The sequence below is a fragment of the Rhinolophus sinicus genome, chromosome 1 (genome assembly GCF_057876585.1).
Source record: "Rhinolophus sinicus isolate RSI-liver-muscle chromosome 1, RSI-T2T, whole genome shotgun sequence".
NCBI lineage: Eukaryota > Metazoa > Chordata > Mammalia > Chiroptera > Rhinolophidae > Rhinolophus > Rhinolophus sinicus.
Window position 1 is genome coordinate 159,367,819 of NC_142501.1, and position 16,378 is coordinate 159,384,196.

The 16,378-nt window shown below is 34.3% G+C and overlaps 1 protein-coding gene across 1 annotated transcript in view; it reads right to left on the minus strand.

Moving 5' to 3' along the window:
* The window catches only part of RCHY1 (ring finger and CHY zinc finger domain containing 1), a 23,237-nt gene continuing 6,859 nt past the window's right edge, over positions 1-16,378 (minus strand). The window contains exons 4-9 of the mRNA XM_019720670.3: positions 5,581-5,659; positions 3,974-4,018; positions 3,810-3,868; positions 3,692-3,718; positions 2,674-2,794; positions 1-669 (exon numbers count right to left, since the gene is read on the minus strand). Of these exons, the coding sequence (XP_019576229.1) occupies positions 532-669; positions 2,674-2,794; positions 3,692-3,718; positions 3,810-3,868; positions 3,974-4,018; positions 5,581-5,659 (469 nt within the window). The 3' untranslated portion in view covers positions 1-531. The remainder of the gene's footprint in view (positions 670-2,673; positions 2,795-3,691; positions 3,719-3,809; positions 3,869-3,973; positions 4,019-5,580; positions 5,660-16,378) is intronic.

Here is a 16,378-nt window from a genome sequence, read left to right on the forward strand (position 1 = left end):
CACTGTTTCAATATAATTTTATTAACAGGTACTATGTCAAAATTCACATTTACAGGATCCAAAGGACTATCTTACAAAATTCTAAAGCATATGTAATCAGATTTTAACAGTAAGATAGAATATATTCTCATTATAGCACAGCCCTTAAGAAGTCAAGAATACTGAGAATTAAGTACAGTTCTATTAAGAACTAGAAATGAACTCTGCGTGCATGGTGCCACTTAAAGCAAAGTTCCATGAAAGTATAACATACTTCTATGGATGTTAATTTCAGTGGCAAACGTCATTGGCTTCCAAACAATTGACATTAAAGGAATTGCCAATCAAACCACAAGCAAAATGGCTTTCATTAAATATAGAGCTATGATAATTCTGTAAAGAGACCCTGAATCCTTAAGCACTTGTAATGATTTTAAGTTGTGGCACGAGTACAAAACACATCAACTCTAATGCATCGATTCTCACACCTATGACCACAGGATACTAAAGACAGCATTTTCTATCCGAAAATGCTGAGTTTTCCAATGCAGTTTAGGCTGGTCTTTGCTGATCTAGTGAAATTCTACAACCTCCAGCTTGAGCAGTATTGTAGGATTCACAAATATTACATTTCATGCCTAATATATGGAACTGGACTGTAGATCTTCCATTGCAATCATTGCAGAGAATCTGAAAAGTGAAGAGATAAATGTAAATTAAGTATATTAAACCTGATATAATAGATATAAAGTGGCATTGTCTGCTTAAAACAATTTCTCAAAAATCATACTGAAGAAGTGAAAACATACACATATATATGTCTAAACATTTCCATAAGCAGAAATACCTTTTATTTGTTCAATGAAAATTCTAAGAGGCTATTAATGTAGCGTTCAATTCAGAAAATGAAAATGTGGATTTGAGCCAAGAAGTCTTATTTTAAAATACTTCCCAAGTTGTATAAATTGAACTAGCACAAAAATTAACAAAGGCATAATGAAAGCAACACCTATACAGATGCTCCTTGACTTACAGTGGGGTTACAGCATAAACCCATCATAAGTTAATACTGTTAAGTCGAAAATGCATTTAATACACCTAACCTACCAGATATCACAGCTTAGCCTAGGTGGTTTCTACTGAGTATGTCTTACCTTTGCACCATCATAAAGTCAAAAAATCGTAAGTCAGCCAGTAAGTCCAGGACCATTTGTACTTACAATTCAAAATAACATACATGTTTTCATTATTTTACTGATGCTTAGAAAATTGTTACTCAATAAAACAAATTTTTACATACTTATAATATTTTTGCTTATTCTTAGGTTTGATATACTAAGTTCCTAGTCTTCTATGCCTCAGGAATGAATTAAAGTCCAAAAGTAGTTCCTAAAATTGAACAAAGAGAAGCTGTTGTCTCATCCCTAAAATGACAATAAGATGCTAATTAGGAATTCATCTCTTGTAATAACTAAAATCCTGAAAAATATAAAAGGGGTTAACCTGAAAATTGATCTATACTATGTGAGAAAAGCATTATCTTTAGAATAGTTACACATAAGTAGAAAACTTCCAAATGTACTTTAAATTATAATTTGGAAAACAATTCTCTTAAAAATATGATCTAAATGTAGAGAACAGATTAGTGGCTGCCTAGAGCCAGTGAATTAGAGTATGGCTTCTAATGGGTACAGGGTTTCTTTTTGGAGTGATGAAAATATTCTAAAATTGATGGTGATGATGTTTGTACAACTCCAAGAATATACTACAAAGAACTGAATTGTATGAATGAGTTGCATGGTATGTGAATTATATCTCATTAAAGCTATTATTTTAAAAAATGATCTACATGAAACATAGCAAATGCAGCCTCTAATAAAATATCACATAATTATCAGTTAGCATTCCAAAAGTGATCAATCATTGATCTTACTAACAATTCAATTATGAATTATGAAATGCTCCAGTGTGAATAAAACAAAAAATATTTTTTATTTGGCTTTGGTTAAGTGGTCTGATCCTTTTGTGTAGGAGCTGAACTAAACTGAAGATGTTTAGAAAATTTAGATATCCAAAAAATATTAAAACACCAGAAAGCTATCCAGCTTTCCAATTCTTATCTATAATTCAATATACTATGCTGAGAATAGATAGCAGCACATCCCAATTAGTGGAGAAAAGATGATCATTTTCCATAAGGGAAAAGGCACAGAAATACTTCTTATATTTTAGATTGCAGGCTAATTAAAACCAAATTTTAAAAGTCTCACATAAACAGGGTAATAAATATTAAAAACCAAAAATCTCCAAAAATCAGCAAACATGTTTACTCAAAATAAATTTAAAATAATATACAATAGAATTAAAATAAAACATCAAACCAGTAATTCGCCTCTATCTCGTTACATTACTGACTGATTCTGGCAAGTAACGTGTAAATAATTCAGAATAAAGTTTTTGCCTGCCATCTAGTGTTGGGAAGAACTGTACAAAGGTATTCTTAGATCTTTTTATTCCTGGTCTTTTGAGTTCAAAGCAACTAGAATTTAAAGATTATTTTGTCCTTCCCATTAATCATCGCATTGGCATCTATACCAAAGCAGTATTTGTAGACAGAGTTGATCAAAAGAGGGCAAAAATAAACAGGAACATCAATAAGCAACCCGCAAAGTTTTAAGCACTGATTCCACTCACATCCACAGTCATGTTCTGATATTCGGATGGCATAGGAGTCTGGGCCACCTCGTCGTCCAGCTGCCTCCAGTACCTACTCATGTCTAAAGCAGAGTGCATACACAATGGACATCTGTAGCCTCTAGAAAAGATAGACAGGTTATTTTCCAAACATTAAACAGGGAGTATATCAACTAAGGTACACAAGACGATGCGTACTAACTGGTATATAAACCATTCAAGACAGGGCATTATTCTATTTCAAGACAATCTGTTACAAACCTTTTACACTATGAAAACTTTCAATTAAATCCTGTATCATATGGTATTTTTTAAACCTATTTCTTTTTCTCAGTTCTCTAAAATGGAGAGAAATTAGTCCATAGTCTTTGTAGAATATATTTAATATAGCTAAAAAACAACTAAACAGCTTTTTAGCTAAACAACCTCAATCTCTAAATATAGTCAAGCAAAGAAACTACATTCCATAAAACTTATTCAGGTATTATTTCCTTTCTAAAAATTCTGAAAAAGTTTCCTTCTATCTGACTATTATAGTAAATTAAAATTTCTGCTCATCATTTTGCAGGACCAATACATTTTACACAATCTCCTCTTTCCTAAGTATTCTTATAATTTAACACCTTTCTCTCACAATAAAGTGTGAGATTTAGACAGTCTAGTTACCAGCTTTCTTTGTAGATCATTATACTAGGCCAACATAACGATTTAAAAGAATTTTGAGCATTATGTCTCAGCATTTTTACAAAGCTATGACTGCCTCTGGTAGAGACTGTGCTCCCTGGTAAGTCTAGAAAATCAGACGTATCTGACTCAGTCTGTAGGACGAGTGAGATAAGGGGACAAAGGTATACTCCTATGTACATCCCCACGAAGCTTTGCCCAGTTTAACATTACTCACCTACCATACCCATCTCAAGATAAATATCTGTCACACAATATGGAAACAGCAATGAAGGAAAAAGAAACAAAAAAAAACCCAGACATAATTATAATTTTTTTAAATCCAAACACTCACTCTTTCAACATTTCTTCGTAACATGTTCTGAAAGAAAATATAACAATATTTTAGTAAAGCAAAAATTATCTCCACTATTATCAAACATTCTTAAGAAAAGAAGCCAAAGTTACCTTACCTATGTAAAAGATGCCCACATGGCAAGACATGAGCAACAACACGAGATGTGTGAATGTCCTGCAAAATGAAATAAAGGTTAGCGCTTGCGTGGACACAATATAACATATAAGTATTTTAAACTCAAAAGGGGATATTTCCAAAGCAAAAAAATATTAAGCTTACCTCCAAACAAATTGGACAATTCTGCCGGGAAACATTTTCAATACACTGTTTAAAAGAGAAACTCAAATTACCAAGCTCAACTAGATGGAAATGACAAATTTAACAATATTGTTAATAATAAAAGCTAATAAAGGAAACAATACCACTTCACTAAAGATAATAATTAACATTAATACGTTTCTTATGAGTCAGACAAGAACAGTTTAACTCTCACAACTATTTCAGGCTTCACACATTACCTGAAACAATGAAATTGCTCAATACATCTTAATTATTCAAATTATCTATATTTATAGACAAGGAAACTCAGAGAGTCAAGATTTACCAAACATGCAGAGATAATGTTTGGAACCTTTCTTTTTCATATGTGTTTTACTTCAAAGCTAAACTACTTAATAATACTGATAATAACAGTTCATATTACTGAGATTTTACTATATGCCATATGCTAATCTCAGTATCTGTACTAGCTTAATTGATTCTCACAACTCTAAATGAAACAGGTATAATCATTACCCCATTTTACAGATGCAGTACTTGAGGCCTAGCAAAGTTAAATAACTTCCAAAATTACATGCTTATAAGATGTGCAAGAGCTCCAACAGGCTCCTACAGGGCCTGAATTCTTAACTTGACAAGACAGTGTCTGATGACATGTGGGAGGTAAGGGAAAGCACCAAACCATGGATGATACTCAGGTTTTCAAAGTAAGCACTTGAGTAGACGGTAGGACCGCTTACTACACAGACAATAAAAAATAACTGAGAAACGAAACAAAAATATAAGAGAAAATGTGTACTTAATTTTTGAAATACAACACAGCATATCTCATTATCACCCCAAACTCGTCTATAAAACCAAATTCAATCTTTTATCTTGAACAAATTCACAATATTAAACAAATACCATAAGCCAGGGCTAAAAACTTTGAGGGTCGTCTTTACTCAGCCCTATTCCTTTTCTGTCATACCTTGTCACCATATCCCATATATTCATTATTCATCTCATTTTATCTTACCACTTTACTATTTTAGGTCAGTTATTATCCAGTATCTATTTTAAAAAACCCTCATTAGTCTCCCCATTTTCTAAATTCTTATATTAGATAAAACACAGTACTATAAATAGTTTATTACATTTTTTTCTAAATAATAAAAAATTATTTGAAAGGGCCAAAGATCATGATATAATTACTACACCCAGATTAACAATATTTCTAATTATAAAAGGAAATATAAAAATATTTTGAGTTTTCTTGGACTGCTATGGTAACAGTTCACACTGCTCTGTAGCTCTCCTGTACTATGCATTTTTAAAGCTATTTTTAAAACCAGTACCAACAATAAAAATCCATAAACCAATTTAGAACTTGTCAACATTATGCGAATAACAGATATAAGTATTCTTACACATTATAAAGAAAAGGAATTGTAGATGAAATATTCTGAGGAATAAATTTTAGAACATCTATTTTACCACTGCTTAAAAATAAAAAGCGACAGTTACACTTGTTAAAATTTGAAAATTAGCATGCTTCCAGACATACTAGGATTTACGCTCCTTTTCAAAATCATTATAATGCTTTTAAAATGTATGCAAACCAATACCTTGTGCTTTCCTTGGAGATTCATAGCTAGGCATAAGTTACATTTTAAACAGTGGAAAAAATCTTCCTTTGGACCAATCCTAAAAAAAATGTGAAAGCCAAAAGATTAGATTTGCTTTTACTATAGTGATAATTTGTTCATTGTAAGTTTAGTTTCACAATAAAGTTCAAACCACACTGAAGAATATGAGGTAAACCTCCACCTCAACATCACTCCCCAAATGTAAATACTGTAAACAGAATGGTATCCACTCTTCAGTCTTTTTTCTATAAAATTGCACATGCGTGCACACACACATACACACACACGTGCACACTCTGAGTTTGATTTTAATTTTTAATTCTTGTTTTATTTGTTTGCTTAGATACTAAATTTATTGGGGTGACATCGGTTAGTAAAATTATACAGGTTTCAAGTGTACAATTCTATAGCACATCATCTATATATTGGATTATGTGTTCACCACCCAGAGTCAGTTCTCCTTCCATCACTTCCATCACCATACATTTGACCCCCTTTACCCTACCACACTCCCTCTTACCCTCTGGTAACCACTAAACTGTTGTCTGTGTCTATGAGTTTTTGTTTGTTTGTCGTTTATTGCTTTCAGTTTTATATCTCACAAGAGTGAAATTATATGATTCTTGACTTATTCTGTCTGACTTATTTTGCTTAGTATGATCATCTCAAGACCCATCCATATTGTCACAAATTGCAGTATTTCATCTTTTCTTATGGCTGAGTAATATTCCATTGTATATATGTACCACATCTTCTTTATCTAATCATCTATTGAAGGACACTTTAGCTTAGTTGTTTCCATGTCTTGGCCACCATAAATAACACCGCAATGAACACAGAGGTACATATGTCTTTATGGATAAATGTTACCAGATTTTTGGGGTAGATACTCAGGAGAGGGATTGCTGGGTCGTATAGTAATTCTTTTACATAGATGGATTCTTTCTATATATCCTGTTCTGTAACTTTTTTTCACTGAGTATATCCTGAAGATTATTCTATATCTGTCTATATAGAACTACTTCATTCTTCTTCATAGTTACATAACACACTATGGATATATAATAATTTTTAAAAATATTCCCTTATCGATACAATTTATTGTCTTTAGTTAATACAATGATATAATAAATATCCTTATACAGACATCACTTAGCCCTCATGTTGATAATATTTTATAAGATTCCCTAAAAGTGAAACTATGGGGTCAGAGGGGTATCAGTTTTGATACTGCCAAACTGACCTCCAAGAAGACAGTACACATTTATACTCCCACCAACAGTGTGTGACACCTCCCATGTTCCCTACACCCTAGCCAACATTGGTTACCTATAAGATAGACAAGTAAAAGATGTCATTTTAACTTGCATTTCTCAGGTTATAAGACAGGGAGTATTTTTTAATGTTTATGAACCTTTTGGGTTTCTTCTGTGGATTGTCTGTTCATGTGCTCTGTTCATTTTTCTACTAGGGTATTTGTCTTTTACTTAAAGGAGCTCTTTAAATATACTGGATATTAATCATTGAATTACACAAAGGTCTGGAACGTTTTTTAAGATCAGAAATAAGAACATAGGAACCATATCTGCTATATCATATTGTCATAAAGAGTAAGTATTCTGGTGATTGTTTAATAACAATGAGATGATATTTCCCCATTTAAAAAAAAAAACAACTCATTCTAGTACATTTTGGTAAGGATAGGCACCCACTGCCAAAAAATTCTAGGTCGGATGTCTGCTTCTGATTAAATAAAAACTGAAACCCTATCTTTAGGGCAAAGACTTTTTTGAGAAATACCGCTACAGTAAAAAAGACAATCTATAACTATCAACAGCTATTTTAAAACATAAAATCAGGAATAATATGTTATCAAACTCCGTAAGAAGCACTGATTTCATTACAGTGATTACTACCTAAGGATGAACAACAATTTTTCAAGCCCACACCTCCAGATCAGAGCCTAGAAGCGCTGTAAGCACCAAGAGTAGGAGAAATCTGGGTAGAATTATGCCAAGAAGATTTTGCAGATTTGTTTAATGAACTAAGAACAATAACTAAGTTTCATAATATACTTAAGACAAGAGTGTTTTTAACATTCAAAAGAGGACTCATTTGCAAAAAAACTATCAAGAAGGTATAGCTACAAAGTAAAAAGATTGCGATTTCAATAAAAATATAAGAATTCATATAACACATGACATAAATTTTTTAGATGTTACTGTGAGAAGGTAGAATTTCCAAGAATGCTGCCATTGCATAATTTTTAACTTATCTTTTGATATTTTTAACTGTTTAAAAAAATTATCATTATCTGATGGTCATGTCATTTCTGACTAAACATAGTATTTGCCAATCTTAACAGATTTTGCTCACAAAATCTTTCAGTAATTTAAAAAAATAAAAAAATACAAACAGTTCTGAAAATTCTCAGAAGGGTGAATTTACAGCGTGCCATAGGCACTCACTGAAAGACCTATACAATGTTTCAAAGATTTTTGAGCAATTACAACAAATATGCCTAAAATACCTACCTGAAGTGATCGTAATCATTTGTCTAAAATCTGACTCATATTATTTTGATACCCAAGAGTATAAAATACGAAACTTTATTTGAAAATTTCTTAGCTGTCTCATATATTTTAACTAGGCATTTCCCAATTACATTTCACTGAATGTGACATTCCCAAAATGATCTGATAACCAAGTATTAGAAACCCTACAATCTCAAAGATTTATACAGCACAATTAGCAAGTTAAAACTTTTGAGAAGAAAAGTAGATTAAATGCAGCATTTACAAAAGTTATATAATTACGAAAGCCTTCTTCATACAATATCCATTTTGTAGTAGAATCCATTTTCTTTTTTGATCAATTTTGTTTTAAAGAATTTTAGTCTCTCTCAGACATCTTCCAAAGAACAAAGATCTTTTTTTAATAGCATAAACTTGTTGTATTTTGCAATTACCATATGGGTCTATTGCACCCTTTTACAAATCTGACACATTATGGGATCTTAGTGATCTTATTTTTCCTGTATCTTGAAATATTTTGCTATTTTGGCATCCTAGGAATTCTTTTACTTTAATCATCAATTACTCCTAATTATCCTAACAAAAAAAACTAAAATGCAAAGTATGCTACAAAATGGAAGTAAGGCAGAAACATCTGAAAGGGTGACACAATGAAAGAAATGATTACTATTACACCATCCTTCAGTTTTCTTTTTCATTGCTCAAAGTATTACATCATCTTTTAAGTCTGGATATATCTTCCTTGTAGCCTTTTTAGTTTTCCTTGAGTGCAGTTAAGAAATCAGAATTTTTTAATTTGGGGAACGTACAGAGGGATAGTGGATGGGGGGAGGGGGGTTCACACAGTATGAGGGATATAAATGATAAACGTCTAAGTTTTGCTTTGTCTTGTGCACCTGAAACTAATAATAAAAAAAAAATGTGTATACATTTTTTGGGGGAACCCTCTGTATGTATGCTAGTGCTCAATAAACATATCTTGTGTTAAAAAAAATAAAATAAAATATATATAATATACACATACAATAATTTTATATTACATATAAAATATAATTATGCAAAATAACGTGGAAATGATTCTTTCATTTAGAAAGCTGTTCAGATAATTTTCAACATTAATAAACAATTTCTGTATTAAAAAAAAAATCAGAATTTTTCATTTTTTGCTATTAAGGGCAAATAGAAAAAAATTGAAAGAGAAACTTTAGATAAAGCAGACAATAACTACACAGAGACAGACAGCAGCACTCTAGATTTGGACTTCACCTAGGCACTACTGACATTTTGGGCCAGGTAATTCTTTTGGGTGGGAACTGTCTTGGGCATTGTAGGATGTTTAGCAGCATCCCTGGCCTATATCCAGCAGATGCCAGTAGCAGACTACCTAGCCCCCACCAACCCATTTGTCACAACCAAAAATGTCTCCAGACATTGCTAAATATCCCTCGGCAAAATCATCCCTGGTAGAAAAACCACTGTTCTAAAATCTAATGATGATGATGAAATTGATAATATAAGCAATAAATCCGATTACAGCTTTCAGATGATGATATCCTAGATGGTCTTACTCAAGAAAATGAATGAATAATATATTTCTAAGGACAAAAATATGGTATCCTCATTTAGTTAGTCACTCAATAGGAAAGACTTTACTTCACAGCATTTTTGACAAAAATCTGGACCATCCCATTTTGCTAAAAGGGTGTATGACCATCTTTTATGGTACTTGTACACCAAAATTTACTTGATATGGCTCATAAGTGGACAAATGAAGGAAAGTGTGTATATAAAGCACTTACAGAGATGATGTAAAAACTGAACAAATTCACAGGACTGATTACCCTGGGTATTTATAAATCTGAAAAAAAAAAAAAATGTTTTGCTTTGCTGAAGCTAAGAAGATAGCCACCTTTAAACAAAATTAGGAAAAGCATTGAATTTGGCAATACATAAGACAGAAGTAGTAATAAGCCAGAATCTATCTGTGATATATTTGAGACCTGGAGTCAGCACTATATTTTGATGATGTAAGTGCAAATAGAAGAACCAGAAGTAATTATAAGCTAGAACCTGTTAGAACTGTCTAAAACCTGGAATCAGTTAATGGACATGTGGCAGACTCAAACATGGCAACTGACCAGTAAATAGTTACATTCAAAGGACATTGCTAAATTTAGTACATGTATCTTCAAAACTGGAAAAATATAGAATAAAAATTTAGGTAATTCTTATTAAAATTTCCAACGAAGTTATTTTCACTACATTTATTCTTATTTCTCTCTGTTATTTGTAAAATAACTTAAGAATATTAAAAAATAAAAAGAATCTATTGGACTTAAATGGTAAATTGATGACAAATTTTCCTCATATAGAGAAATCAATACCGAAAACATTTTGTCAAAGATACACTGCGTACACATTATTGAGCACCTACTGTATACAAGGCACTCCCAGGTATAGGAATTTAAACTTTGATAATACCTTATTACATGAAGCTTAATATTTACCAGTATAGAAATTTAAACTTTGAAAATATCTTAATTTCATGAAGCTTAATATGTACCAGGTAGGATGAGATGTGTATTTTGCAGTCTCAACATTTGAAAGTTAATAAATGAATTATAAAATGTGATGATTCCATGGTTTTAGTGGTAATTAAATTCTGTGCGCAGATCTGATATGCCAAATAACACCATAAACAATGAAAATGAACTGAAGCTCATGAATCAACAGGATGAAGCTTAGAAACAAGGCTCGATCTTTCAAAAAGCCACAGAAGAATATATACAGAACAATTTAAAAAATAAGTACAACTAAACATAGATTGTAACTTCCACTCCACTCTGATAAAGTAACTTGTAAAGGACCAAAGCTCCTACTGAAAACTGCAAAGGCTGGATTTAAAGAAAACGAACAACCTGTTTGAAAGCAGTGAAGAGCAACTAAAGGCTTAAAGAGTCAATGTCCCATAAAAAAGGAAAATACACTGAGGCAAAGCCAATTCTACTTCTTCCTCCTTGGGGGATTTGCAGACACTAAACTGTGCTTGGAGCAGCTAACAAGCTAAGCAGCAAGCAGCAGGTAAGAGGCTAAGAGGCCAAGAACTATAAAGCCTCCGGCAGTTGCCCTGTGTTAAGGAGGCAAAAATTGGAGTCCAGGTCCCACAACAAAAGAGAAACCCAGGTAAACACTCCAGGCTTTAAGTCAAGACCCCTGAGAGGCCATGTCCTAGGAGCCTGAGTAAAAGGGGAAACAAAATAGAACAGCACTTAGAACCGAAATTTAGCCTCTAATACCTCAATCCTTAATTGGATTAATTTGGTCTATCTATATATTAACTGTCCACCAAAAGAAAAGTACATTCTCTTTGGAGAAAAATAACAGTCAGGGCTTATACAAACTTTTACATATTATATCCAACAACCAACTAAAAGAAAATATCAAACATATCAAAAAGCAGAACCAAAGAATCAAACACAAGGAGGGGGAAAAACAGAACTGACCCACAAGTAATCAAGATATTGAAGTTATCAGGCACAACCTTTAAATTATCTGTAATTAATATGCTCAAGGAAAAAAAAAGTGAATTTCATCTAAGAACTGAAAACTATGGGGGGGTTGGTTAAATGTAAATTCTATAATTTAAAGAAAACCTTCAATGCAAGGCTCAATAGGTTTAATAGCAGATTCAGCACAGAGACCTAGAAGATACATCAGTAGAAACTATCCAATTTAAGCATAAAGAAAAAAAAAGATAATAAGTGGGAAAAATTTAAGAGAGAAAAGGTCTGTACTTAGATTCCCAAAAGAGAGAGAACAGGGGAGAAACATTGCCTGAAGAAAATTATTTGGCTAAGAATATTTTTAAAAACATCATCTGGCCAAGAACATTTCACAACTGACAAAAAACATCAAGCCACAGATTCAAGAAATTTGAAAAACTGCAAGCCAGATAAATATCACACACACCTGGGCCACTCATTCTCTGAGTTTGTCCACACTTTCCTCCATTTGTTTCAATAAAACACACACACACCTGGACACACTGTGGAATAACTGCTAAAATTTAATGATTTAAAAACATCGAGAGGCGCATAAAGACAAGATTACCTTCATAGAGGTAATAATAATTCTGATAGGTGACTTTTAAATAGAAACCATGGCACAAGAATATCTTTAAAGTCTTAAGGGAAAGTAACTGTCTTAGAATTTTACACCCAGCAAAAATAAAATTTAAAAATAAAGACATTTGCAAAAAGACAAAAAACAATTTGACACCAGCAGAGGGTCATGAAAAGTAATACTAAAGAGAATTCTTCAACTCAAAGGAAAACTATACCAAAGATAAAGGAGATAGAAAAAGAAAAGAAGAGCAATAGAAATCATAAATACATAGGTAAATATAAGAGAATACTGACTGTTCAAAACAATGTCTTACAGAGTTTAACATATACATAGGTTATATGTCATTTTCCCCATAAAGACAGCAAAGTACTAAATGCCGTGCTTGCCTACTCTCACAACCGTATCAAAATTACAACTAAACTACACAACAACATCGAGAATCACCTGAAGTCTAGCTGAACCACAGCCCTACAACTAAAGTCATACAATAGAAGCCACCTCGAGACTCGTGGTGGAGATACAGAATCAGCTGGTACCATACCCATGTGTGACCATTAAAAATCTAAAGGGGTATCTCAGGTGCGGGGGACCCCCCCCCCCCCCCGCAGAGGAGCAATGGGTCCCAGCCCAATACCAGGCTCCCCAGCCCAGGGTTCCAGTGCTGGGAAGAGACGTCCCACAATTCTGGCTATGAAAACCAGTGGAGATTGTGGCTGAGTGACAGTAGGTTGGCTGGAATCCCAGGCACTCCCCTTAAAAGCCCGTTAATAGCCTTACTCTTTCATGGACTCACTCGCTCTGAACTCCAGTGCTGAGGTGGAAGCTGAAAAGGCACCAAGGACGGACAGGTAGGAACTGAGTTGTCTGGCTTCTGGGTAAGGGCTGGAGGGGGTAGCTAGCTCACAAAGGAGCTGGGCGGGGAGGCATTGTTTCCTTGTTGAGCCCTCCTCCTTTGTGCACACATGCAGGCAGCTGGCATGTCTGAGTCTCCATCAAACTAGCTAAAACCATTTATTTGCCCTGACCTGGTAATTCCCTGAGACCCCACCCCACCCAAACTACAGGCACACCCCAGCCTTTTCCAGACAAATGGCCTGTCTTGGCTGATGCTGCAGACAGTCTTAAAATCTCTCAAAGGTTCACAAAACCCAAACAAGCAGCCTCTGGCTTTGGTTTGTCCCATTAGTACTGGGTGAGCTGCCTTAAACCTGACAATAGCAACAGACGGCCTTGGTTCACAGCTTGGCCTCTGGAGACACCTCAAAGCCCAACGTGGGTGGCAGGCATCTGTGGATTGTTTTGTCGGTCATGCCAAGTGGCCCCAGGCAAGGCATAGCCTGCAGCTGAACTTAGCCTGTGGCAGGGCCCCTGCCAGGAGGCTCCAGGGCTGACATGCTATGTGGCCAGCATCGGACCCAGCTGGAGCATCACCCGGCCACCTCCAAGGACAACACACAAAGGATAAACTGGGCAGGAACCAGAGCCCTGCTTTGTAGGGTCAGCCCCTGCACAACAGCTTCTCCACTACAGTCAGAGCCAGTCCTCACAACCAATGAGCCCAAGAATCAATCCTTTCCATTAACATGCAAAGAGCAACCAAGGCTCAACTACACCGGAAGGCACACACAACCCACACAAGGGACACACAAACCTGAAGCATCCAGCTCAAGTGAAGACTGATCTCAGGAAGACTACACCTCTGAGGCCCACAGTATACCTACTACTACATAAGGCCACTCTACTAAGACCGGGAGACATAGCAGCCCTACCTAATACAGAGAAACAAACACAGGAAGGCAGCCAAAATGGGAAGACAAAGAAACATGTTCCAAATGAAAGAAGAGAGCAAAGCTCCAGAAAAAGAATTAAACCAAAAGGAGACAAGCAATCTACCAAATGCAGACTTCAAAATGTTAGTAATAAATATGCTCAATGATCTCAGGGAGAACTTTAACAAAGAGACAGGAAACATAAAATTGGAGATAGAAAACACTTTTAAAAAGTCAGAAATAAAGAATACAATAACAGAAATGAAAAATACAGTAGAAAGAATCAACAGTAGATTAGATGAAGCAGAGGATCGAATCAGCAATTTAGATGGCAGCAGAAAACACTCACTCAGAACAGCAAACAAACAAAAAAATGAATCCAAAAAAATGAGGACAGTTTAAGGGGCCTCTGGGACAACATCAAGAATACCAATATTCTCATCATAGGGATACCAGAAAGAGGAGAGAGAGAACAAGGAATTGAAAACCTATTTGAAGAAATAAAGACAGAAAACTTCCCTAACTTGGTGAAGAAAATAGACATACAAGCCCAGGAAGTGCAGAGAGTCCCAAACAAGATAAACTCAAAGAGGCCAACACCAAGATATATCATACCATGTTTTCCCGAAAATAAGACCTAGCCGGAAAATCAGCTCTAATGCGCCTTTTGTGGCAAAAATTAATATAAGACCTGGTATTATATTATATTATATTATATTATATTATATTATATTATATTATATTTATTATATTAATTATATTAATCGTATTATATTATATGCAGTGTTACATTATAGTAAAATAAGACCAGATCTTAAATTAATTTTTGCTCCAAAAGACGCATTAGAGCTGACTGTCCGGCTAGATCTTATTTTCAGAGAAACACGGTAATCAAAAAGCCAAAAATTAAAGACAAAGAGAGAATCTTAAAAGCAACAAGAGAAAAGCAGTAGTTACCTACAAGGGAGCACCCATAAGACTGTCAGCTGATTTCTCAACAGAAACTTGGCAGGCCAGAAGGGATTGGCACAAAATACTCAGTGATGAAAAGCAAGGCTCTACAACCAAAACTATTCTACCCAGCAAAGCTATCATTTACAATTGAAGAACAGATAAGAGTTTCCCAGACAATAAAAAGCTAAAGGAGTTCACCACCACCAAACTAGTATTACAAAGAATCTTAGAGGGACTTGAAGACTAAAAGAATAAAAAAATAAAAAATATGAATAAAATGGCAATAACTACATATCTATCAACAATTACTTTAAATGTAAATGGATTAAATGCGCCAATAAAAGATAGGGTGGCTGAATGGATAAGCAAACAAGACCTTTACATATGCTGCCTACAAGAGACTCACTCCAGACCGAAAGACACACACAGAATGAAAGTAAAGGGTTGGAAAAAGATATTTCACAAAATAGAAACAAACAAACAAAAATTTGGTACAATACTTATACCAGACAAAACAGACTTAAAAACAAAGGCTATAAATAAAAAGAGACAAAGAAGGACCAAGTAATCCCCCTTTTGGGTATTTATCCAAAGAAACCCAAAAAGCTATATTGTGGGGATCTATGCATCCATATGTTCATTGGAGCATTATTTACAATGGCCAAGATGTAGAGGCAGCCTGGGTGTTCGCTGATAGAATAATGGATAAAGAGGAGGTGGTACATACATACAATGGGATATTGCTAGGCTAGGGAAGGGAATGGATTCTCGCCATCTGCAGCGGCATGAATGGACCTGAAGAGTATTGGAGTATGTCAGACAGAGAAAGATGCATACGATGTTATTTCATTTATATGTGGAATCTAAAGAACAAAATAAACAAACAAAACAGAAACAAACTCACATATACAGTGTCCATTTTGATGGTTGCCAGAGAGGAGGTTTGGGGTGAGTAAAAATGGGAAGGGATTAAGTACAAATTGGTTGTCACAAAGTAGTCATGGGGATGTACGGTACAGCATAAGGAATATAGTCAGTAACAGTGTAATAACTATGTATGGTGTAAGATGGGTACTAGATTTATTGTGGTGATAGATGGGACGGGGTTGGGGGCAGAGTGAAAAGGTGAGGGCATTAAGAAGTACAAATTGGTAGTTACAAAATGGTCATGGGAATATAAAATAAAATTAAAGCATAGGGAATATAGTCAATAATATGGTAATAACTACGTATAGTGCCAGTTGGGTACTAGATTAGTCAGGGGGATCGCTTCTTAAATGATACAAATGTCTAACCATTATGCTGTACACCTGAAATTAATATAAAATAATACTAAATGTTAACCGTAATTGAAAAATTTTAAAAGGGGGGAAAAAGGTGAAGGGGCATAAGACG